Source organism: Orcinus orca, chromosome 13, assembly GCF_937001465.1.
Source record: "Orcinus orca chromosome 13, mOrcOrc1.1, whole genome shotgun sequence".
Taxonomy (NCBI): Eukaryota; Metazoa; Chordata; class Mammalia; order Artiodactyla; family Delphinidae; genus Orcinus; species Orcinus orca.
This window is the reverse complement of record NC_064571.1, coordinates 14,265,794-14,288,946: the sequence shown is the minus strand read 5'-3', so window position 1 is coordinate 14,288,946 and position 23,153 is coordinate 14,265,794. Positions and strand designations below refer to the sequence as shown.

General features: G+C 50.7%; 1 protein-coding gene across 1 annotated transcript; it reads right to left on the bottom strand.

Annotated features, from left to right (window-relative positions):
- Nucleotides 1–13,311: 13,311 nt before the first annotated feature.
- On the bottom strand, nucleotides 13,312–21,534 carry SFTPB (surfactant protein B). Its single transcript, XM_004271626.2, has 10 exons — nucleotides 21,471–21,534; nucleotides 20,765–20,892; nucleotides 19,862–19,933; nucleotides 19,397–19,522; nucleotides 18,659–18,811; nucleotides 18,352–18,447; nucleotides 15,153–15,324; nucleotides 14,835–14,995; nucleotides 13,930–14,010; nucleotides 13,312–13,374 (listed from the first exon to the last, which is right to left on the bottom strand). Exons 1-10 carry the CDS (start codon nucleotides 21,532–21,534, stop codon nucleotides 13,312–13,314), a joined length of 1,116 nt encoding a protein of 371 aa, XP_004271674.1.
- Nucleotides 21,535–23,153: the final 1,619 nt, after the last annotated feature.

Sequence of the window (23,153 nt, the reverse complement as noted above, 5' to 3'; positions counted from 1 at the left end):
CTCCGTTGTGTAGAAGCAACCCAATTGGCCTTTGGTAATCAGGGTCAGTCACTCAGGCAAGTATAATAGATGACACCCCTCCGCCATACTGCCCTCCTCCACACCTGCTGGTTCACTAGCATAACGAGCCCCAAATGTCCAGGTGGCCACGTCTCATCTTACAATTTAGCGGAACCATTGTTGTGTCTTTTGGTGGAAGCATTCCTTCTTTGGGAACTAAAATCTCCAAACCAGCAGGGCTTAAAATTGCTGGGACGGGAAGCAAAAATTCTGTGAGAAATCTGTTAGTAATAGGGGAGTCATTCTGCCATCCACCTGTTTTCTAGACCCATATATTTTGAAGAGAGCACCATACAGTGGTCTCTGATTCAAAGCATGTACTACATCCTGTAAAACAAGAGCACCAAATGGTACTGCAACTGTTTGTTTGTTTTAAGACATATGTGCTTATTTATTTATAATTGGCTGTGCTGCACGGCTTGCGGGATCTTAGGTCCCTGACCAGGGATTGAACCCAGGCCCTCGGCAGTGAAAGCGCCGAGTCCTAACCACTGGACTGCCAGGGACTTCCCTGTAACTGTGTTTTCAGTAAGCCATTCCACCTTTCCGTTAGGCTACCCACTTCCAGATGATGGTGTGTGTATGTGGTAAGTCCAGTTAATCCTATGGGCATGAGCCCACTGCTGCACTTGCTTTGCTGTGAAGAATTCCTTGATCAGATGCAACACTGTGTGGAATGTTGTGATGATTGATAAGGCATTCTGAGAGTCCACGGATGGTGGTGCTGGTAGAAACATTGTGGGCAGGGAAGGCAAATCCGTATCCAGAACACGTTTCTAGTCCTCTGAGGTTGGATCTACGCTCCTTCCATAATAGAAGAAAGTAATCAGCCTGGCACTAGGTGGCTGGCCAATCCCCACAAGTAATCGTGTCCATACTGGGGACTCAATGTAAATCCCTGCATTGGCAAATTAGATAACTCAGCAGAAGTACTACTCAGGTCAGGGGAAGTCTGTTGTTGAGCCCACGCATAACCTCCATCCCTGCCACCACGGCTCATGAGCTCATTGAGCAAGTGCTGGGGGAGGCTGGAGGAAGAGGCTGCTTACTGCATCCACAGAGCATGTCATTTGCCCTGACTATTAAGAGTCTCTAATGCGGTGGATACCTTTTGGTGGGCATTCTTGCGGAGCACAACTATTTTCATAGTATAGTCTTATTCAAGTTGTCCACCCATATACCTCTTCCCCAAACTTCTTTTTCACCAGTGTTACAATCCTGTTCCTTCTGAATCCCTAACCATCCAGTCAAATCATTGGCAACTGCCCCTGAGTTAGTCTAGATCTGTAGTTCTGGCCATTTCACACTCCAAATGGTGAACAACCAAATATACTGCTTGAAGCTATGGCCACTAGAGGATTTTCCTTTACTTCTGTCTTTCAGTGTCACCCTGAGTGGGGATGAAGTGCAACTGTCTACTTACTGGTTGTGCCAGCATATTATACAAACCCATCTATAAACTGGGCTTGAGTTTTGTCTTTTTTGGTCAGCTGGTCTGAAGGAACACCCCAGGAGGCAATGCAACAGGAGTTGTGTCAAAGGAATCTGCTCATGGAAACTCGTGCCTTTTGGACCTGCCTGAGCTTGGCATTCCAGTTAATGGCAGGTTGCAGCTGTACCTGCCCAGCATGGCAAGGTGTCAGACGACAACCAGTTCACGACAGGAGGATCAGGCTGCATGATCACCTGATGTCCCATTGTCAGGTGCTCTGTCCCTGCCATGGCCCCATAGCTAGCCAGAAGCTGTTTCTCAAAAGGAGAATAGGTATTTGCAGAAGAGGGCATAGCCTTGCTCCCAAATCCTGGGGTTCTGCACTGTGATTCTCCCACTGGTCCTTCCTGGAGGCTGCATACAGCATTCCTGTTTGCCCGGGTCACTTCGAAATATCGTTGGCTCACCCGGATCATAAGGCCCAAGTAGTAGAACAGTCCGTTGTGCAACCTAAACTCGCTGCAGAATCTTCTCTTATTCTGGTCTCCATGAAACTAGTAGTTATACAGCTGTAAGTGACTCTCTAGATAGGTTAAAAATAGCACACTCGGGGCTTCCCTGGTGGCGTGGTGGTTGGGGAGTCCGCCTGCCATTGCAGGGGACGCGGGTTCGTGCCCCGGTCCGGGAAGATCCCACATGCCGCGGAGCGGCTGGGCCCGTGAGCCATGGCCGCTGAGCCTGCGCGTCCGGAGCCTGTGCTCCGCAACGGGAGAGGCCACAACAGTGAGAGGCCCGCGTACCGCAAAAAAAAAAAAAAAAAAAAAAAAAAATAGCACACTCAAATGTGATCTATGTTGTCTTCAAAAGTCAAAAAAGCCTACTAAACATTGTACTGCCTCTGTGTGTGTGTGTGTGTGTGTGGTGACATGAGGTACAGCAACTTGGTGGTGATGCTTTGACATACTTTCGACCACTGACCCCAAGAAACTTCACTGAGGTGACTGGTCCCTGAATTGTACTGGGGTTAAATCTCACCCTCTCGTTTGTGTATATCTTACTAAGACATTTAAAATACTTGGTACTTCCTGCTTATTGGACATTGATGACATCCAGTGTCATCAATACAGAGGACTACTGTTATGTTTTGTGGAATGTCAAGATGATCAAGATGGCTGTGGACTGTGACAGTAGAGAGTGGAAGAATTGACGTTGTCTTCATGCAAAAATGTGAAGGTATACTGTTGGCCCTGCCAGGTAAAAGCAAACGACTTCTGGTGACGTTTATAAATTGGCATGGAGAACGAGGCATACAAAGTGCCAGAGGCTGTGCTGTATCAGTAAAGATGCTACGACTGGGACAACAGCTTCCATCGGAGTCAGCATCTAAGCTTATTACTGTCTGAAGTCACTCTCCAAGATCCATGTGACTTCTGCACAGGCCCTCTGCCACTGTCATTCTAGTCTACGCTACTGACAGTTCATCCCCACATTCCCTTGTTCCCTCCCCCCAATTCATTCACACTTTAGCCAGAGTAATCTCGTTTGTTTTTCTTTTTGTGGTACGCGGACCTCTCACTGTTGTGGCCTCTCCCGTTGCGGAGCATAGGCTCCGTACGCACAGGCTCAGCGGCCATGGCTCACGGGCCCAGCTCCTCCGCGGCATGTGGGATCTTCCCGGACTGGGGCGTGAACCCGTGTCCCCTGCATTAGCAGGTGGACTCTCAACCACTGCGCCACCAGGGAAGCCCTTTTTTTTTTTTTTAATATTTATTTATTTGGCTGCGCTGGGTCTTAGTTGCAGCACGTGGGATCTTCGTTGCTGCATGCGAGATCTTTGTTGTGATGTGCAGGGTCTTTTAGTTGTGGTATGCAGGATCTAGTTCCCTGACCAGGGATTGAACGTGGGCCCCCTGCATTGGGAGGGCAGAGTCTTTTTTTTGAATTTTATTTTATTTAGTTTTTTATACAGCAGGTCCTTATTAGTCATCAGTTTTATACACATCAGTATATACATGTCAATCCCAGTCTCCCAATTCATCACACCACCACCACTCCCCCCGCCAATTTCCCCCCTTGGTGTCCATACGTTTGTTCTCTACATCTGTGTCTCTTATTTCTGCCCTGCAAACAGGTTCTTCTGTACCATTCTTCTACGTTCCACATATATGCATTAATATATATTTGTTTTTCTCTTTCTGACTTCCTTCACTCTGTATGACAGTCTCTATCTAGATCCATCCACATCTCTACGATTGACCCAATTTCGTTCCTTTTTATGGTTGAGTACTATTCCATTGTACATATGTACCACGTCTTCTTTATCCATTCGTTTGTTGATGGGCATTTAGGTTGCTTCCATGACCTGGCTATTGTAAATAGTGTTGTAATGAACATTGGGGTGCCTGTGTCTTTTTGAATTATGGTTTTCTCTGGGTATATGCCCAGTAGTGGGATTCCTGGGTCATATGGTAATTATATTTTTAGTTTTTTAAGGAACCTCCATACTGTTCTCCATAGTGGCTGTATCAATTTACATTCCCATCAACAGTGCAAGAGGGTTCCCTTTTCTCCACACACTTTCCAGCATTTGTTTGTAGATTTTCTGATGATGCCCATTCTAACTGGTGTGAGGTGATACCTCAGTGTAGTTTTGATTTGCATTTCTCTAATAATTAGTGATGTTGAGCAGCTTTTCATGTGCTTCTTGGCCATCTGTATGTCTTCTTTAGCGAAATGTCTATTTAGGACTTCTGCCCATTTTTTGATTGGGTTGTTTGTTTTTTTAATATTGAGCTGCATGAGCTGTTTATATATTTTGGAGATTAATCCTTTGTCCGTTGATTCATTTGCAAATATTTTCTCCCATTCTGAGGGTTGTCTTTTCATCTTGTTTGTAGTTTCCTTTGCTTTGCAAAAGCTTTAAGTTTCATTAGGTCCCATTTGTTTATTTTTGTTTTTATTTCCATTACTCTAGGAGGTGGATCAAAAGAGATCTTGCTGTGATTTATGTCAAAGAGGGCTCTTCCTAAGTTTTCCTCTAAGAGTTTTATAGTGTCTGGTCTTACATTTAGGTCTCTAATCCATTTTCAGTTTATTTTTGTGTGTGGTGTTAGGGAGTGTTCTAATTTCATTCTTTTACATGTAGCTGTCCAGTTTTCCCAGCACCACTTATTGAAGAGACTGTCTTTTCTCCATTGTATATCCTTGCCTCCTTTGTCATAGATTAGTTGACCATAGGTGCGTGGGTTTATCTCTGGGCTTTCTATCCTGTTCCATTGATCTATATTTCTGTTTTTGTGCCAGTACCATATTGTCTTGATTACTGTAGCTTTGTAGTCTAGTCTGAAGTCAGGGAGTCTGATTCCTCCAGCTCTGTTTTTTTTCCCCTCAAGATTGCTTTGGCTATTCGAGATCTTTTGTGTCTCCATACAAATTTTAAGATTTTTTGTTCTAGTTCTGTAAAAAATGCCACTGGTAATTTGATAGGGATTGCATTGAATCTGTAGATTGCTTTGGATAGTATAGTCATTTTCACAATATTGATTCTTCCAATCCGAGAACATGGTACATCTCTCCATCTGTTTGTGACATCTTTGATTTCTTTTATCAGTGTCTTATGGTTTTCTGCATACAGGTCTTTTGTCTCCCTAGGTAGGTTTATTCCTAGGTATTTTATTCTTTTTGTTGCAATGGTGAATGGGATTGTTTCCTTAATTTCTCTTTCTGATCTTTCGTTCAGTCTTGGAAGGTTATACCTTTCTAAGAATTTGTCCATTTCTTCCACATTGTCCATTTTATTGGCATAGAGTTGCTTGTAGTAGTGTATTGTGCTTTGTATTTCTGTTGTGTCTGTTGTAACTTCTCCTTTTTCATTTCTAATTTTATTGATTTGAGCCCTCACCCTCTTTTCCTTGATGAGTCTGGCTAAAGGTTTATCAATTTTGTTTATCTTCTCAAAGAACCAGCTTTTAGTATTTATTGATCTTTGCTATGTTTTCTTTGTTTCCATTTCATTTATTTCTGCTCTAGTCTTTATGATTTCTTTCCTTCTACCAACCTTGGGTTTTTTTTTGTTCTTCTTTCTCTAGTTCATTTAGATGTAAGTTTAGATCATTTATTTGAGATTTTTCTTGTTTCTTGAGGTAGGCTTGTATTGCTATAAACTTAGACTTGCTTTTGCTGCATCCCATAGGTTTTGGATCATTGTGTTTTCATTGTAATTTGTCTCTAGGTATTTTTTGATTTCTTCAGAGATCTCTTGGTTATTTAGTAATGTATTGTTTAGCCTCCATGTGTTTGTGTTTTCTACATTTTTTTCCCTGTAATTGATTTCTAATCTCATAGTGTTGTGGTCAGAAAAGATGCTTGATATGATTTCAGTTTTCTTAAGTTTACTGAGCCTTGATTTGTGACCCAAGATGTGACCTATCCTAGCAATGTTCAATGTGCACTTGAGAAGAAAGTGTAATCTGCTGTTTTTGGATGGAATGTCCTGTAAATATCAGTTAAATCTATCTGGTCTATTGTGTCATTTAAAGCTTGTGTTTCCTTATTAATTTTCTGTCTGGATGATCTGTCCATTGGTGTTAAGTGAGGTGTTAAAGTCCCCCACTATTATTGTGTTACTGTCGATTTCCTCTTTTATAGCTGTTAGCAGTTGCCTTATGTATTGAGGTGCTCCTATGTTGGGTGCATATATATTTATAATTGTTATATCTTCTTCTTGGATTGATCCCTTGATCATTATCTACTATCCTTCCTTGTCTCTTGTAACATTCTTTAAAGTCTATTTTATCTGCTATGAGTATTGCAACTCCAGCTTTCTTTTGATTTCCATTTGCATGGAATATCTTTTTCCATCCCCTCACTTTTAGTTTGTATGTGTCCCTAGGTCTGAAGTGGGTCTCTTGTAGACAGCATATATATGGGTCTTGTTTTTGTATCCGTTCAGCCAGCCTGTGTCTTTTGGTTGGAGCATTTAATCCATTCACGTTTAAGGTAATTATCGATATGTATGTTCCTATGACCATTTTCTTAATTGTTATGGGTTTGTCTTTGTAGGTCCTTTTCTTCTCTTGTGTCTCCCACTTAGAGAAGTTCCTTTAGCATTTGTCGTAGAGCTGGTTTTGTGGTGCTGTATTCTCTTAGCTTTTGCTTGTCTGTAAAGCTTTTGATTTCTCCACTGAATCTGAATGAGATCCTTGCCGGATAGAGTAATCTTGGTTGTAAGTTCTTCCCTTTCATCACTTTAAATATATTGTGCCGCTCCCTCTGGCTTGTAGAGTTTCTGCTGAGAAATCAGCTGTTAACCTTATGGGAGTTCCCTTGTATGTTATTTGTCATTTTTCCCTTGCTGCTTTCAATAATTTTTCTTTGTCTTTAATTTTTGTCAATTTGATTACTGTGTGTCTTGGCGTGTCTCTCCTTTGGTTTATCCTGCCTGGGACTCTCTGCGCTTCCTGGACTTGGATGGCTATTTCCTTTCCCATGTTAGGGAAGTTTTCAACTATAATCTCTTCAAATATTTTCTCGGGTCCTTTCTCTCTTCTCCTTCTGAGACCCATATAATGCAAATGTTGTTGTTTTTAATGTTGTCCCAGAGGTCTCTTAGGCTGTCTTCATTTCTTTTCATTCTTTTTTCTTTATTCTGTTTGGTGGCAGTGAATTCCACCATTCTGTCTTCCAGGTCACTTATCAGTTCTTCTGCCTCAGTTATTCTGCTATTGATTCCTTCTAGTGTAGTTTTTTTTTTTTTTTTTTTTTTTGCAGTACACGGGCCTCTCACTGTTGTGGCCTCTCCCACTGCAGAGCACAGGGTCCGGACGCGAAGGCTCGGCAGCCATGGCTCACGGGCCCAGCCGCTCCGCGGCATGTGGGATCCTCCCGGACCGGGGCACAAACCTGTGTCCCCTGCATTGGCAGGCGGACTCTCAACCACTGCGCCACCAGGGAAGCCCATCTAGTGTAGTTTTCATTTCAGTTATTTTATTGTTCATCTCTGTGTGTTTGTTCTTTAATTCTTCTAGGTCTTAGTTAAACATTTCTTGCATCTTCTCTATCTTTGCCTGCATTCTTTTTCCGAGGTCCTGGATCATCCTCACTATCATTATTCTGAATTTTTTTCTGGAAGGTTGCCTATCTCCACTTCATTTAGTTGCTTTTCTGGGGTTTTATCTTGTTCCTTCATCTGGTACAAAGTCCTCTGCCTTTTCATTTTGTCTATCTTTCTGTGAATGTGGTTTTCCTTCCACAGGCTGCAGAACTGTAGTTCTTGCTGGTGGATGAGGCTATCTAAGAGGCTTGTGCAAGCTTCCTGATGGGAGGCGGGAGGGCAGAGTCTTAACCCCTGGACCACCAAGGAAGTCCCAGCCAGAGTAATCTTTTGAGGCACAAGTCTAACCAAATCATTTCTCCCCCACACCCTGATCTCCAACTTAAGACCCTTCATTGGCTCTTAGAATCAAGCCTGAAATTAGCGTCTCTAGTCTCACCTCTCGGGATGTTTCTCCTGATCCTGATTCCCAGACTCCTATTCTGTTGCTCACATATGCCAGCAGGCCCCAGGCCTTGGTGCCACCCGCTTCCTTTTCTCGGGCTGCTCTTTTTCTTTAACTTGCTCTTCTTTTGCCCCTCTGACTCTCGTATCTGCTCAGTCAGTACCACGCATTGGTCTAATTGATGGCATAGTGCCGAGTCTGTGTTCTCTGTGTCCTTCTTTTGCAGAGATGATTTTGTCTCCTTGCACCCTCCCGAGGTGTTGACGATAGATGCAGTTGCCTGAAAGGTTGGGGACCACTGCTCAGGCTGACTGTCATGTCCTGTGTGTGTAGCTTGAGGTCCTTTGTGGGTGACATGTGGGTGGCTTCCACCACTGCTGTCTGAGCTGGGGGCCTGGCCCACGTGTCTTTATAGCTGTGATTCCAGCATATGCTTCCTCTTTGGAGACCTCAGGCTCTGGCTGTCTGAATCACAGATGGGAAAGAAGTGAAATTTATGCTTTCTCAGCTGGATGTCACAAAGGAAAAGATAGATATGTGGAAAACATATCCTAAATTTGAGAGACTTATGCTAGAGGAAAATCTGCACCATATAGGACAGTAAATAAATAAATATACCTGATATATTTTTACTGGTAAGACAATAAAAAGAACACCCCAGCAGAAAATCAGGCAAAAAACCCAAATAGGCATTTCACGAAAGATGAAATATAAATGGCCAATAAACATGTTAAAAAAAGTTTACTTAGTAACCAAAGAAATGCAAATTAGAATAACCGGAGGTCATTTTATAGTTCAGCAAAGATTTGAAAGATTGCTAATATCCAGGGTTGGAGAGAGTGAAAAAGAGGCACTTGTTTACTATTGAGATAGAAATGGTACGGCTGGTAAAGGGCCAGTTTGATAATACAGACTATGTTAGAAGTAAAGATGTACATGGTTTTTGTCCCCAAAATTTCATGTCTTAGAATTGATTCTAAGGAAATAATCAGACTAGTAAGCAAAGATGTTACTGCCAGGATTTTTATTCTTCACAACATTGTTGATAATAGTTGTTTTAAAAAGTAAAGAGTTTTGGGACTTCCCTGGTTGTCAGTGCGTAAGACTCCATGCTCCCAATGCAGGGGGCCTGGGTTCGATCCCTGGTCGGGGAACTAGATCTCACACGCATGCTGCACCTAAGAGTTCACATGACGCAACTAGGAGTCTGCATGCTGCAACTAAAAGATCCCACATGCTGCAACAAAGATCCCGCGTGCCGCAACTAGGACCCAGTGCAGCCAAAATCAATCAATCCATCAGTCAATATTAAAAAAAAAAAAGTAAAGAGTTTTTATCAAGAAAAAAAGCATGCAGCAATTAGCAGTGATGATAGGTATCTGTATTTACTGACATGGAAAAGTTAAACAAAATTTTTAAAAATTTTTTACTTTCCTTGATTGATTGATGTATAGTTGATTTACAATGTTGTGTTAGTTTCAGGTGTACAGCAAAGTGATTCAGTTATATACATATATAAATATATATAGTTATTTACATATATAAATATATATAGTTATATATATAAATAGTTATTTATATATATATGTATTCTTTTTTTTTTTTTAACATCTTTATTGGGGTATAATTGCTTTACAATGGTGTGTTAGTTTCTGCTTTATAACAAAGTGAATCAGTCATACATAAACATATGTTCCCATATGTCCTCCCTCTTGCATCTCCCTCCCTTCCACCCTCCCCATATATAAGTATTCTTTTAGTTATTTATATATATATAAGTATTCTTTTTCAGTTTCTTTTCCATTATAGGTTAGTACAAGATATTGAGTGTAGTTCCCTGTGCTATACAGTAGGTTCTTGTTGTTTATCTATTTTATAGGAAAGATTATTTTAAATGAACAAAGCAGTTTACAAAGCAGCATGTATAGGGTGTTCCCATTTTTGTAAATCTGTTATATCTATTTTTGTACATGTGCAGAGGAAGGTTTGGAATAATGTTATATATGTTATAAATGTTATATTGATTGTGTAGTGGATTTAAAACTTCAGTCATTAATTGCGGGACATAAATATAATTGTATTTGTCTATAACTGAACTCATTTTGGCTCATAAGCCCCCCATACTTAATATTTCCATTTGAAAAAAACTCAGTCCCTTCTCATTTAATGCACAGCCAGCCCATCTTGGGCAACTAACCACTGAACCCTCCTTCCCTTACCCCTGGGATTGAGCTACACGTTACCCTGTTGTGAGGAGAGATGTCGGTGACTGTGCTGTCCTGGGCACTCCAGGTCTCCACCCAAGCGTCACTCATCTTATCTGATCTTCACTGTCTTGTGTTGGCTACACATGTCTGACTTCTCATCCTCTCAAGGTCCATGAAACTGTCACAGCTTTGTTGCCAACCATGGGCCCTTGTGGGCCCACCATCTTGTCCAGAGCCCATCCTGATGGCCTCTGGGCTGTGAGGTGTGCTTGCTGTCCTGCATCATGTGGGTGGGCTCCCCCTGAGGCAGCCCCCAGGCCTGTCTGCCCAGGCCCCTCCCTGAGGCCATTCTCTTCACTCTTTCTGATGTGTCCTCCTCAGGCTGCACCCTGGCAACTGAAGAACGAGCCCCTCTACTGCTATGGGACACAAACCCCTCTTGGGGCTTTTCCTTCTTACCTTCCTCTGGGGTGCAGGGTGCTGGGAATGTCTCAGGGCCCCCCACCCTGAGTCTCAGCTGTAGCCACTTCTCTCCTCCCATAGATGGTTGACTCCTGACCTTTTGAGTGAAGCCTCCTCTTCCATTATCAGGAGCTCATTCCCACACTTGCTTTTGGGATAAACTGTTAGTGCCTCCCGTCCTTCAGGCTGTCACTCTTCATCTTCCCAACCAAGCTTTTTTGCAAAATTTAAAACACTCTTTTCTCTCAGGGACCTTAGTCTTGTAATTGAAATAATGGCTTTCAAGACAATAGTCTGCTATAGATTTACAAAAAGATTTACTTAAAAGTTCAAATTCAGAGGCCAAGGGTTTGTGTCAATCTTCCCTACCCCAAGCGCAGGCTGTATAAAAAGCTCTTCCTGGGCTTCCCTGGTGGCGCAGTGGTTGAGAGTCCGCCTGCCGATGCAGGGGACACGGGTTCGTGTCCCGGTCCGGGAAGATCCCACATGCCGCGGAGCGGCTGGGCCCGCTCATGGCCGCTGAGCCTGCGCATCCGGAGCCTGTGCTCCGCAACGGGAGAGGCCACAGCAGTGAGAGGCCCGCGTACCGCAAAAAAAAAAAAAGCTCTTCCTGGTGCTCGAATGGTGGAGCCATTCAGGGTGGAGCCAAAGGGTGGGCAAATGGATTGAAAAAGTCTGTAGTTCAGGGTCAAAGTCTACATCCACTATATAGCTCTCTCCTGGGATTGGTAGGATTGTGGGTAATTTCAACTGTGTTTTGGTCTGCAATTTCTGAATTTTCTACAATAAACATGTATTTCTTTTATAATAGGAAACATAATAAAAGTTCTTTTATTAAGTGAAGGGACACTTCCAGGCATTTAGGTCTTTAATGCTAAAGGTTAATTAATTTGGTGGGGTTTTTTTTTTTTTTTTGTATATTTTGGGTTTGGGGTACCCTAACAACCTCACTTCATCACAGTGGGTGGGCTCTTTGGGAGGGGGGAGGGTAACAGGTGGGGGCCAGCCTGAAAGCAGTTACAGGAGGGAGGGGTGACGTAGGCATGTATTTCTCCATCGCGAAGGAGGGTAAGGCTGCAGCTTCTGCAGCGTCTTAAAGGGCAGTGTCTTTTCTTTTAGGACAAGGAGATAGCACTTTGTTAACATCCCTATGGTTGCTGTATTACATGGGAACTGATCCCCAGCGGGACCAGCCCCAAGTGAGCTTTGAGGAGATAAATCACAGCAGGAATCGAGTCACCCTGGCATTTCAAACAAAAATTGGGAGTTCAACCTTACAAAAAGCAACAACAGCTCTTAAGCAGGAAAATGTTCAAATACTGACAATGCCCAATCACCTTCCACCAGGCTTGAGCACTGCTGTGCTCACCTTTGACCACACCAGGGATTTCCTGATGTTTAAAGAAAGTTTAAGGATTTCACATGTCTATCTTTTATGGTACTTTATGTTCCCATTTTTTATTCTTCTGAATCTTGAATTTTGTGAAAGTGTTAGCAGAATAATTAGAAAAGCTAGGATCTTGTGCACGTGGAGATCGGAGTGAGGCAGGGCCCAGCTTTTCCCCTGCTGTCCTCTTGCAGCCAGGACTTGGAGAAGCGCTGGGGGCCCACAGTGAGATCCCCTCGGCCCAGCCTTGGGGAGGTCTCTACCCTGTGAGAGTGAGGCGGGCTCAGGTAGTGTGTGAAGGTGGCCCCGGCCTGGAAACCCCCTCTGCAGACCCTCTCCAGAAGATGCAGCCTTGGCCGCGCCTCACACCCAGAGTGGACGGAAGTGGCTCTGGTTTCAGGCTGTGGTTAGAGATAGAACAGACCAGGCTGAGGATTTGGGGAGCAGGCCGGGCTTCCCCCTGACCTGCAGATGGAAGAGGCTGGCCCCGGGTGTGAGCTGCAGGAGGGCAGCGGGCTCACTCCTTTATTCACAGCTCTGGCCCTTGCCCCTAGAATGTGGCCTGGCCACAGGCACTTACTGCATTTTTTAAAAATGAGTGAAGAAATGAATAAATGACCTTTGTGTTGGGGTCTTGCTCTGAGGAGAATTGTAAAGTTGACCAGGTTTGCTCTCAGGGGCACTTCCCTGCCCGGAGGCACCTGGCAACAGAGGCTGCATCTGACCCACCCCTCCGTCCTAAGGTGCAGACCTCTGACCGAATGACAGGGAGGGAGAGAGGGATGTGTCTCAGGAGTGGGGAGACAGGTGAGGGCGGAGTTCCTGGCCTCTGAGGGGGTGTCATCTTCGGGCAGCAAAGTCTGATTTCCCCTGAGTTTCAGGAAAGGCTGGCCTTGGTCTAAACACATCCAAGACTGAAGAGTGCAGAGGGTGAGCTGTTAGGGGGAAGCCTCAGGCAGGCACGGAAGCTCCCCTGAGGGCTGGGCCAGGGCGAGGGAGCTGGGAGCTGCGCCTGGCACTGAGCGCCACAGGGATTCTGGGCAGAGGGGTGAGCAGGTTCGAGAGAGGTCCTTCTGGTGAAGGTGCTGCCAGGGGCCCTCAGGAGCCTCGAGTTTGTCCTGTGAAGAGGAGGAGGGAGCAGGCAGAATCAGTGGCTGTCCTTTCCTGCTTGGGGACAGAGGGGCTCCCCTCCTGATGGGAGGAGGACCTGCCCACACTCCTGTCAGCTGGGGGCCTGGACTCACCTGGCATGGCGTTGACTTCTCATCAGAAGTCGGGTCTGTGGACCCACTGGAGAGGACTGATCGGGGTCATGCACATCCCCACGGCCTGCCACAGGGACAGCATTAAGGCCTGAGGGCTTGCAACACCACCACCCCCGCCCCCGGCCCCATTCCCAGCTCTGAGGATGTTAGGGAATCTCCTCCTGGAAGGGGCAGCTCTCGCTCCACCTGCCACCTGGTGGGAGCTCTGGATGTGACCTCGTGGACTCCTTGGGCCACTCCCTGAGCCACAGGCCTTCTGGGTTTAGAGCCGGAGGAGGTGGGATGCTTGCCCCAAGATTCTCACTTGGTACCCTCCCATCAAGCACACGTTGCTCAGTGAACACCCCCCATCCCAGAATGCACATCAAACCACACTCCTTAAAGCTGCCCTCTCCCTTCCCATACGCCTCTTTTTCATTCTTTTGTGGCTTTCTCTCGACTTCTCTGAGACTGCCTTTTCTATCGTAAAACATGCGAGGGCATGTCCCAGTTGGGGGCCTGTGCTCCTGGGGCTGCCCCGCACCCGGGGGAATGGGGCCCTTGAGGACCGTGGACCGGAGAGGGTGGGGGTCCTGGAGCTCAGGAAAGTCCCAGGATCAGCTGGGAAGGATGGGTGTACCTGGCAGGCGGTGTGGGCATTCCAGCCCCCGGACACTAGGGTCTGCAGCTGGGGTGCGTGCTGCTCCACAAACTGCTCACACTGAGGAAGGAGACAGACACAGGGTGGGGTGGGGCCAGGCCCAGGGCAGGGCTCCCCTGCCTGGCTGTCCAGGCCTCCCCACTTAGATGGATCACTCCAGGGCTCCCCCCGACCTCGTGTAGGTCCAGCCCTCAGTCCCCACTGAGCAGCTCCAGCTATAAGACTCTGAACAAGCTGCCGTGGGCTGAAATGGGGGTTTCTGCCAGGAGAGCCAGGGACATTGGAGGTGGAGGCACAGGGGCAGAATCTCATCCCCCTTTTCCCCCTCCCCTTAAATATCATTTCTGGAAGGCATCCTAAAGCTCATGTGGTCTTGGAGACCTGATGTGATGGGCAGTAGGGAGGACCACGTAGAAAGCGGCCTCCTGGGACGGGAGCCAGCGGGCTTGTCGCCCACTCTGAGTACCGGGACTCCAGGGCTTCGGGCCCAGCCCTCTCCTGCAGGGGGGTTGGTCCCCACTGAGTCACACCGGAAGGAGGGTTGGCTCTGGGACAGGACTGGGACCCTGGAGAGACGGCCAGGCCCTCTCGGGCTCCAGCCGGCCCTGGCATTACTCATCTCCTGGTAGATGACCGGGCCTCCCTCCTGGTCCATGAGGGAGGCCTGCTGGTCCTCCAGAGCCTACATCCTTTGTCCAGAGACAGCTCCTGGCCTTAGCGGGTTTTGCCCTAAGTTACAGCGCCACCACTGTTTGACCCACGTCCTGTCTGCCTGTCTGAGCTCCTTGAGAGCGGGGGGAGTATCTCAGCGTATCTCTGGCTGGGAAGCCTTTCCTGGGCTCAACCCTCCACCACCGGCAGCCCCTGATGTGCCTGTCCCTCACCTTCTGCCTATCCAGCCAGGAGCCCAGGCAGGCCTGGCGCATTGCCTGTGGCATGGCCTGCTCGCTGCTCTTCCCTGCCTGGGTGGTCACAGACACGCAGAGCTGGCACTCAGTGTCTTGCGGTAGCCATTCTCCTGGCAGGGACCCCAGAGCGGTGAGGGCTAGAGAGAAAAAACAGTCAAGGATGCCCTGCAGAGTATTCAGTTCCTGTCCTCATTGGTGCAGTGCAGGGGCACCTGGGAGGGAGAGGGTCGTGCAGGGCCAGGGTGGGGAGGGCTGAGAGTGGGCGATGGGCAGGGGCTGGGACCGCAGGCTCACCTGGGCCAGCTCCGTCCTCGCTGGAGCACCGGAGGGTGGGGCCGCAGAGCAGCTGGGGCAGCACGCGGTCCAGCAGTGTGTTTATTAGGGTGCCGACATAGTGCTTGGACAGGAACTGGCAGATGCCGCCCACCACCGGGGCTACCCTGTGGCACACTTGTACCAGCATACCCTGGGGTGGGGGCCGAGAGAGGGCAGGGTCGGACCTTCTCTTGAAAGACCTAGTCAGTGCCCAGCACTAGCTGGTACTTTGTAGACCTTACCTTGTTTCCTTGGAGAATTATTATGCTGTTTACAGATAAGGACCCTGAGCATCACAGACTCCAGGGGACTTGCCCAGAATCACTGAGCTGGTGCAAGACTCAGGCCATGGACCCACCTTTGACTTCAAATAGTCTGGAATTGCTGAAATTCCAGAGTTGCCCAGAGAGGTGGGCATTGCCAAGGCCACATGGCAGCCTGGGGCAGTGGCAGAACCGGACCTGGGTCTTCTCCCTCCTGACTCGGGCGTGCTGTGCTTCCCCGCTCCTGTCTGTGCTCCAGAGCCTGCGGTTTCAGGAGTCCCTGGGGGAAGCCAGGAGTTTCCCCACCTCACCCTTGATTCCAAACACAACCTCCCAGCTGAGTGGCAAGGAGAGAGGCGGCAGGCACGCTCATCCCTCCGCACCCTTATTCATTCAGCCAAGAACTTACATGCATGAAATAAGCTACAAGGACATATTGCACATCTCAGGGAATATAGCCAATATTTTATAATAACTATAAATGGCATATAACCTTTCAAAGTTTTGTGAATCACTATATCGTACACCTGTAATGTATAACACTGTACATCAACAATACTTCAATTAAAAATAAAAGAACCTATATGCAGCAGGCTGGCCTGGGCCCTGCTCCTGCTTGCAACACTCCGCTGTCCCCTAGCACCAGAAAGGCCGAGGAAGGAGTAGGGCAGAGGGACGTGTACTTCTCTGGGATGTGACACATTCCGAATGGCACATCTCACCAAATGTACCCATTTGCTTGCATCAGATCCCACACTCGGCCTCCCCTCCTGCTCTGACGAGGTATCCCTGCTCTGTCAAAAGCTGGCCCATCTCCTTGTGCATTGGGTCCACCCTGCCCCCACCTGCACACGTGCTTCACCTCTGCATCCCCCTCTCTGTCCTGCCTCATTGCTATTCCCTCCTGCCCATTGGTCTCTTAGCATGTGAACACGCTAAAATAGCTTCTCTCATTAAAAAGCCTCACCCCGGGACTTCCCTGGTGGCCCAGTGGCTAAGGCTCCGTGCTCCCAATGCAGGGGGTCTGAGTTCCATCTCTGGTCAGGGAACTAGATCCCACACGCTGCAACTAAGAGTTCGCATGCCACAACTAAAGATCCTGCACACCGCAACGAAGATCCTGCATGCGGCAACGAAGATCCCGTGAGCCGCAACTAAGACCCAGAGCAGCCAATAAATAACTAACTAACAAACAAACAAATAAATAAATAAATAACTTTTAAAAAGAGTCTCACCCATCTCCCCTCCCCTTCCCAGAAAAACGTCATGAAAGAGTTGTCAATACTCAATGCTACACTTTGGTCCCCGTAACTCCTCCAAAACAGCTCTCAAGGTCACAGCATCCCCCTGGACATGTGTTGTCAATCCCTCAGCAGCTCTGGGGCCCGAGGACTGCTCCCTCCTTGCTGAAATGCTTTCTTCTCTCAGCCTCTGTGACCCTCATGCCGTGGTGTCCCCACCTCCCCGGCTGTCCCTCCTCAGGTTCTTTCTCTGGTGTTTCCCTTTGCTTGGACCGGGCTTCCTTCTCCTCGACCTGGCCCACACCACGTCCCTGTACGATCCCAACCGTTCCCTTGGATTTCAATCTCGTCTGTAGCCTCGACCCTCGGACTGATGTCTCTGGGCCTGGCCGGGGGATCTGCTGCCTACTTGTCGCCTCCCTTTGTCTGTTGCACAGGAGTGTTGCACGGCCAGGAGAGAACCCATGATTTGTCTGCCCAGACCTGTTTCTTCTCAAATCTACTCATCTCAGCTGGGGCCATTCCAGAGAACCCACGGCTCAAGCCGAGGTCCGTAGCGTCACTGCCGATTCCTCTCTCGTCCCCACTCCCCAGGTCCCATCCATCGCTGAGTCCTGCAGAGCCCCCGTTCCAGACACGTCCCCAGTTCCCCTCCTAGCTCCACCCCCCCATTTCTGCAATCATCTCCTCACTCTCATTATTCGCTCCCATCCGCCCAATTCATGCTTCAAACCGTAGGAGCTCGATCTTGCTGAAGTGTCAATCCAGTCACGGCCTCCCCCTGCCTGAAACCCTTCCACAGCTGTGAACTGTGTTCAGGAGAAGGCCCAGAGTTCCTTCACTTGGCTCCGGTGTTTCTCCCGGGCCCGCCGACCACTCTCCCGGAGCCCACCTGAGGCAGCCACACAGCTGACCAAGCTCGTTCTGCTCGAGGCCCTTGGCCCGTCGGTCCTTGTCATCCTCCAGGCCTCAGCTTAGCCATCACCTCCTCAGAGATGCCCCCTGACGACCATCCTAAACCTCCTCCCCCATCACTGTCCCTCCCCTCATCTGTTTTAATTCTCTGCTCTGAACTAACCACTACCTGAAAGAAATCTCTCCCACCACAGTGTAAACTCAGGAGGGTGGGGATGCCCTCATCTGGAAGGGCCGACAGGGCAGGGCGTCTCCTCACTTGGGCCCCATTTCAGGGCAGGGCCGTTGGGTGATGGTCACTACAGGTCTGGAAGACCCCAGGTTTGGGGCAGGCAGGGATGGAGTGTCCATCTGCGGAAATTCTCCTTTTGTAAAATGAAAGAACCGTTTCTACAAAGATGACTGAGATTCTTTTCTGTACTTTGACACCTGGCATAGTACCTGGCACACAGTCGGGGCCTCACAGTGGTTTTATTTCTGTTTGTTTTTTTCTCCCCCGTGGCTTGAGGGAGCTTAGTTTCCCAGACCAGGGATTGAACCTGGGTCACGGCAGTGAAAGTGCCGAGTCCTAACCACTGGACCGCCAAGGAATCCCCCACAGTCGTTGAACAGGCCCTAGGCCTGGCACCTACCAGGCCCAGCCTGAGTGCCAGGGTCCCTTGGGTGGGGACAATGCAGCCAGCTGGCCCCTGGTGGGCGTATGAGGAGGGGTGGGGGGAAGCGGAGGTGTGGGTGGCCTCGTGGCCCCGGATGCCTCACCTTGGGAACCTTAGCTTTGATCCACTTGATCATATTCCTGCAGAGCCAGCAGAAGGGAAGGGGCATGGGAATGGATAACCGCTGCTCGGAGAGATCCTGGGGGAGAGAAGCGCACTGGAGGCAAGCTGGACAGAAGCCTCCTCAGGGCTCTGCCTCGCCCGACTCGCCTCCCCTTCCATGTCCCCGCCTCCTGGTTGTGCCGTAGGCCCTGCCTGGAGCTGCTGGTCCCCTTCCCAACGCTGCCCCTCCCAGGCCAAGTGATCCAGGGCCTCGGCCATGGCCCTCGCTCTCTGGATCTCCATCTCACCTGTGTCTGCGGCCCGGGCCTCTCCTGGAGGGCCCCAGGCAGCATGGAGAGGACCAGCTTGTCCTGCAGGGGGCCTGATGGCTCTGGCTCCTGCCCTGGCTCTGGTTGCCCGCGTTTGCACAGGCCCAAGGACCCGCAGATGGCCTTCGGGTTCTAGGGCACAACGCAGGGTGAGAAGGTGATTGGGACGGGGGAGGGGACCCCACTCCCCTTCCGTCTGGCTCAAGGACCCAGGCACCAGGTAACTGCCTTTAGGCCTGGAATGGGGGAAGCAGGCTGGTTTGGGGGCTGTGGTTTAGGACTCTGTTGGGGTGGGAGAGGAGACCAAAGGCAGAGAGGGGGTCAAGTGGGGACTTTGGGACACGTGTCTGGGGATGTGTGTGAACGAGTGTGAGCGTGGATGTTTGTGAGAATGAGTGAGTGTAAGTACGTGAGAGTGCGTTTGTCGTGTGAGCGTGTAGACGGTGTAGGTGTTGCGTGAGACTGTGTGCAGTGAGTGTGTGGCCGAGTGTTTGTGCAAAGGGTTTGAGGGTGTGTGCCGGCGCCTGAGAGCGTGCGGGCCCACTGTGTACAGCTGAGTGGGAGGCGCTGTCACCTGGGTACAGGCCGAGGAGCACTGAGTTTCCTGCACCCCGTGTGGGCAGGGGGTGGGCTGCCACGTGCGGGGGTAACTCAGGGACAGGGAGGGCGTGAAGGTTGTGCAGGAGGCAGGATGGAGGCGAGGCAGGAGGGCCTCACCATGTGGCTCTGGAAGTGGCTGATGACCAGTGGGAAGTAGGTGTCCAGCATGAGGTGGCACTGGGACCCCAGCAGCTTCAGCGGGAAGACGTCACACTCGTGCTGCAGGAATTCCCGTATCGTGTCCTGGGAGGCAGGCGGGAGAGGGGACCGTCAGCCTGGCCTCTCTGAGGTCTGCCCCGCCTGAGCCCCTGGACACGGGGCCATCGCCCACCCGAATGGCCACCTTCGCCCAGGGCCCTGGAGTTGGGAGGGGGCTAGTGAGCCGCACACTTGGGCGCAGACGTGGCTGCTCCCCTCAGAAAAGACCATCTCTGGCTGTGCTGCTGAGCTCACCTCCAGAGCCCTCTCCTGGCCAGGAGGCACCTGGGATCACCCCCAAGCTGGAGACGCCTCCTTTATGGGGCTAACCGCTTCTCTTTCTCTTAATCCCCAAGCTTCAGTCCAGGGTCTGGGCCTCATTACCTGGGAAATGACCTCCTTGGCCATCTTGATGAGAAAGTGGGTGATGTCCTCACATTCCTGGCACAGGTCAGCCTGAGGAGAGGGCCCCAATGTGGGGCACATGAGTGGAGGCCATGCTCCCAGCTCAGGTGGCTGAAGCTGATGGGGTGCTCCAAGACACAGGCAACTGCCCACGATCCCATCCCATCCCATCCCATCCATCCCATCCCATCCTAACCCATCCCATCAATCCCATCCCTTCCCCCCCAACCCATCCCATCACATCCCATCCTGTCCCATCCCATCCCATCCCATCCCAACCCATCCCATCAATCCCATCCCTTCCCCCCCAACCCATCCCATCACATCCCATCCTATCCCATCCCCTTCCATCCCCTTCCATCCCATCCCATCCCATCCCATCCCATCCCATCCATCCCATCCCATCCCAACCCATCCCATCAATCCCATCCCTTCCCCCCCAACCCATCCCATCACATCCCATCCTGTCCCATCCCATCCCATCCCATCCCAACCCATCCCATCAATCCCATCCCTTCCCCCCCAAACCATCCCATCCTATCCCATCCCCTTCCATCCCATCCCATCACATCCCATCAATCGCATCCCATCCCATCAATCATATCCCATCCCATCCTATCCCATCCCATCCCATCCCATCAATCCCATCCCTTCCCCCCAACCCATCCCATCCCTTCCCCCCCAACCCATCCCAACCCATCCCATCAATCCCATACCTTCCCCCCCAACCCATCCCATCCCTTCCCCCCAACACATCCCATCACATCCTATCCTATCCCATCCCCTCCCATCCCCTACAGGGGCTCCAATCCCATCCAGAGCCTACCCAGGACCCTCTATCCCAAGACCTTTGGTCTCGGTACATCCTTGGGTGGTACTCACAGCTTCCACATGTCCCCAGACTTCCTGCAGGCAGTGCCCTAGGGCTCTGCACTGCAATGCTTGCTCCAGGCTTTGGCACCAGAACTCGGGGCCCTGGGCGCAGGCCGGGGATGAGGTGGTCCCGACAGCTGCTGTTTGGGGCCAGAGCAACCTTGGGATCCGAGCCACACCTGGCACCCTGGCCTCACCCAACCTCCAAACCCAATTTTACTGGGACGCATGACTGTTAAACATGCTGGAGTCGGACGGCTCTGTGTTCTACCTGCTATAGTGTTTGCCAGCTGTGCGACCTTGGACAAGCCCTGGAGTTTCTCTGAGTCAAAACCCCCTCATCGGGCTTCCCTGGTGGCACAGTGGTTGAGAGTCCGCCTGCCGATGCAGGGGACACGGGTTCGTGCCCCAGTCTGGGAAGATCCCACATGCCACAGAGCGGCTGGGCCCGTGGGCCATGGCCGCTGGGCCTGCGCGTCCGGAGCCTGTGCTCCGCAACGGGAGAGGCCACAACAGTGAGAGGGCCGCGTACCGTAAAACAAACCAAAACAAAACAAAAAAACCTCCTCATCTTTAAAACTAGGACAAGGTACAGACTGAGGATAATGCGTGGGACAGAGCCAGGGCTCAGTAAGTGGTGGAGGAGGTCGTGATGCCCCCTCCACACCTGGCCCCGGGGTGACGAGTGGGGTGAGGAGAGGTTGGGGAGACTCACCAGTGCCCGGCCCACAGAGCGCAGGCAGCAGGAACAGCCACGGCAGCAGGTGCGACGTGGCCATGGCTTCTCCACAGTGTGGACACCCTGCCTGGGGTGGGGCCCTTATAGCTGGGGGCTGGGGTGTGGGAACAGAGCCCTGTGGGAGCAGCCGTGACCTCAGTGTTTGCCTTTGCCCTGGAGGGCCCTCCAGGTGCTTTGCTTTGATCCCCTCCTCTTCCCAGCAGTGACACTCCTGCCAGCCCCCACCCCACCCTGGCTCCTGCCTGATGTCCTGCTCCCCTGGGAACCCCTGCACAGCCACATCCTATCCCCTATGGGCCTGGACTCCCTCCAGCCAGGGGGCTCTTGAGTCTTCACATCTGGTCCCATCTCTCTGGGTTATGGAAGGGAAACTGAGGCAGGACCGGGGCAGCCAGGGTGACTCCCCTCAACTCCCGTCTCTCCCCCAGGCCTCTCAGCCCTCCTCTGCTCTGGAGCAATTGCTCTGAAGAGCTTCCTGCCTGCCTCTTGACCCAGGGCAAGCACCGGAGGGGCAGACTGGGAACCCTCCAAGGCCACCTACCCCGTCCCCCCTCCCCTTATCCTTTCCGTTCAGGAGGAAGAAGCCTCTGCAGCTGCCAGGCCAGGCCCCCCTGAAACAACGCACACCCAAGGACAAGCTCACCACCCCCGAGGGGCAGACGTGAGGGGCGAGAGCAGCAAGTCGGGCGTTGGCTCATGGCCACCAGCGTGGCTGAGTCCTGGGGTGCCCTCTCCAGCGGAAGCTCACGGGCGCGGGCAGGGTGGGGACCAGCACCGATGGACTCAGGATGGCCCAGGGACTCCCTCACAGTCACACAAGGACTCGAGCAGTTTCTGTTGGCCTCAAGCCCTGGCTGGTATGACCAAGAGTGTGGCGTGTAAACGTGTGACAAAGATGGGGACCCCATGACTTGTATTCCGCCCAAGAAGGTGGGACAGGAGGTGCTTGTAGTTTAGTGAGTGGTGAACAAAGGAGCCGCACAGGGCACACTCAGGGCGGCCCGAGCTGCAGGGGGCGGGGTCTGCGGATGGCTGCCTCTGGGGGTGTCGGTCAGGGTGTCTAAGTGCTGTCACGGGGGCTTCCCATGGCCCCTGCTTCCTTCTCACAGCACAGAGCAGGCTGGTTCAGGAGGTGAGGCTCTGGTCCACGCAGTCACTCAGGAGCCCAGGCCCCTCCCTCTGCCTGCTCTTCTGTCCCCCAGGGCTCGGGGTCTTCCCCTGGATCCTCCGCATCTGGCCAGCAGGGCACAGAGAGAAAGAGGAGGAGAGAGGGAGGGGAGAGTTGGGGGTCAGGCCTGGGAGTGGCCTTCATTTCTGCCTCCAGTTCATGGGCCAGGATTCCATCACACTGTCCCACTTAACCGCGGGAGGGCTGGGGGACCTCAAGTGCCCGTGTGCCCAGGGGAAAGCGACATGGAGGTGGACACATGGCATTGTCTCAGAGCCACCACACTGAACACAAAACTGTGTGTTCTGTGGGGTTTTCTGGGTAGTGGGTCCATGGCTCCTATCAAATCCTCAAAGAGGGGTCAGTGTCTCCACACCCTTGAGAGCTGCCATCCACGGGGGAAAAAAATAAAGAAAACACAAAAAGCCACCCGTAGACCAAGCTGACCTGGCCTGGGGCAGGGGTGAGGACGTCTGCCTCATGGTCCCTGG

Bases quoted from the DNA above. Each gene is read 5' to 3' on its own strand.
- SFTPB (XM_004271626.2), bottom strand. From the start codon at position 21,534: ATGGCCACGTCGCACCTGCTGCCGTGGCTGTTCCTGCTGCCTGCGCTC. The intron at 20,893-21,470 runs GTGAGTCTCCCC...CCCAAACAGCAG, and splicing joins GCTCTGTGGGCCGGGCACTG to CTGTCGGGACCACCTCATCC. The intron at 13,375-13,929 runs GTACACCCATCC...TCCCTGTGGCAG, and splicing joins ATGCCCACACCGCCTGCCAG to GCCGTGGGGATGTGCATGAC.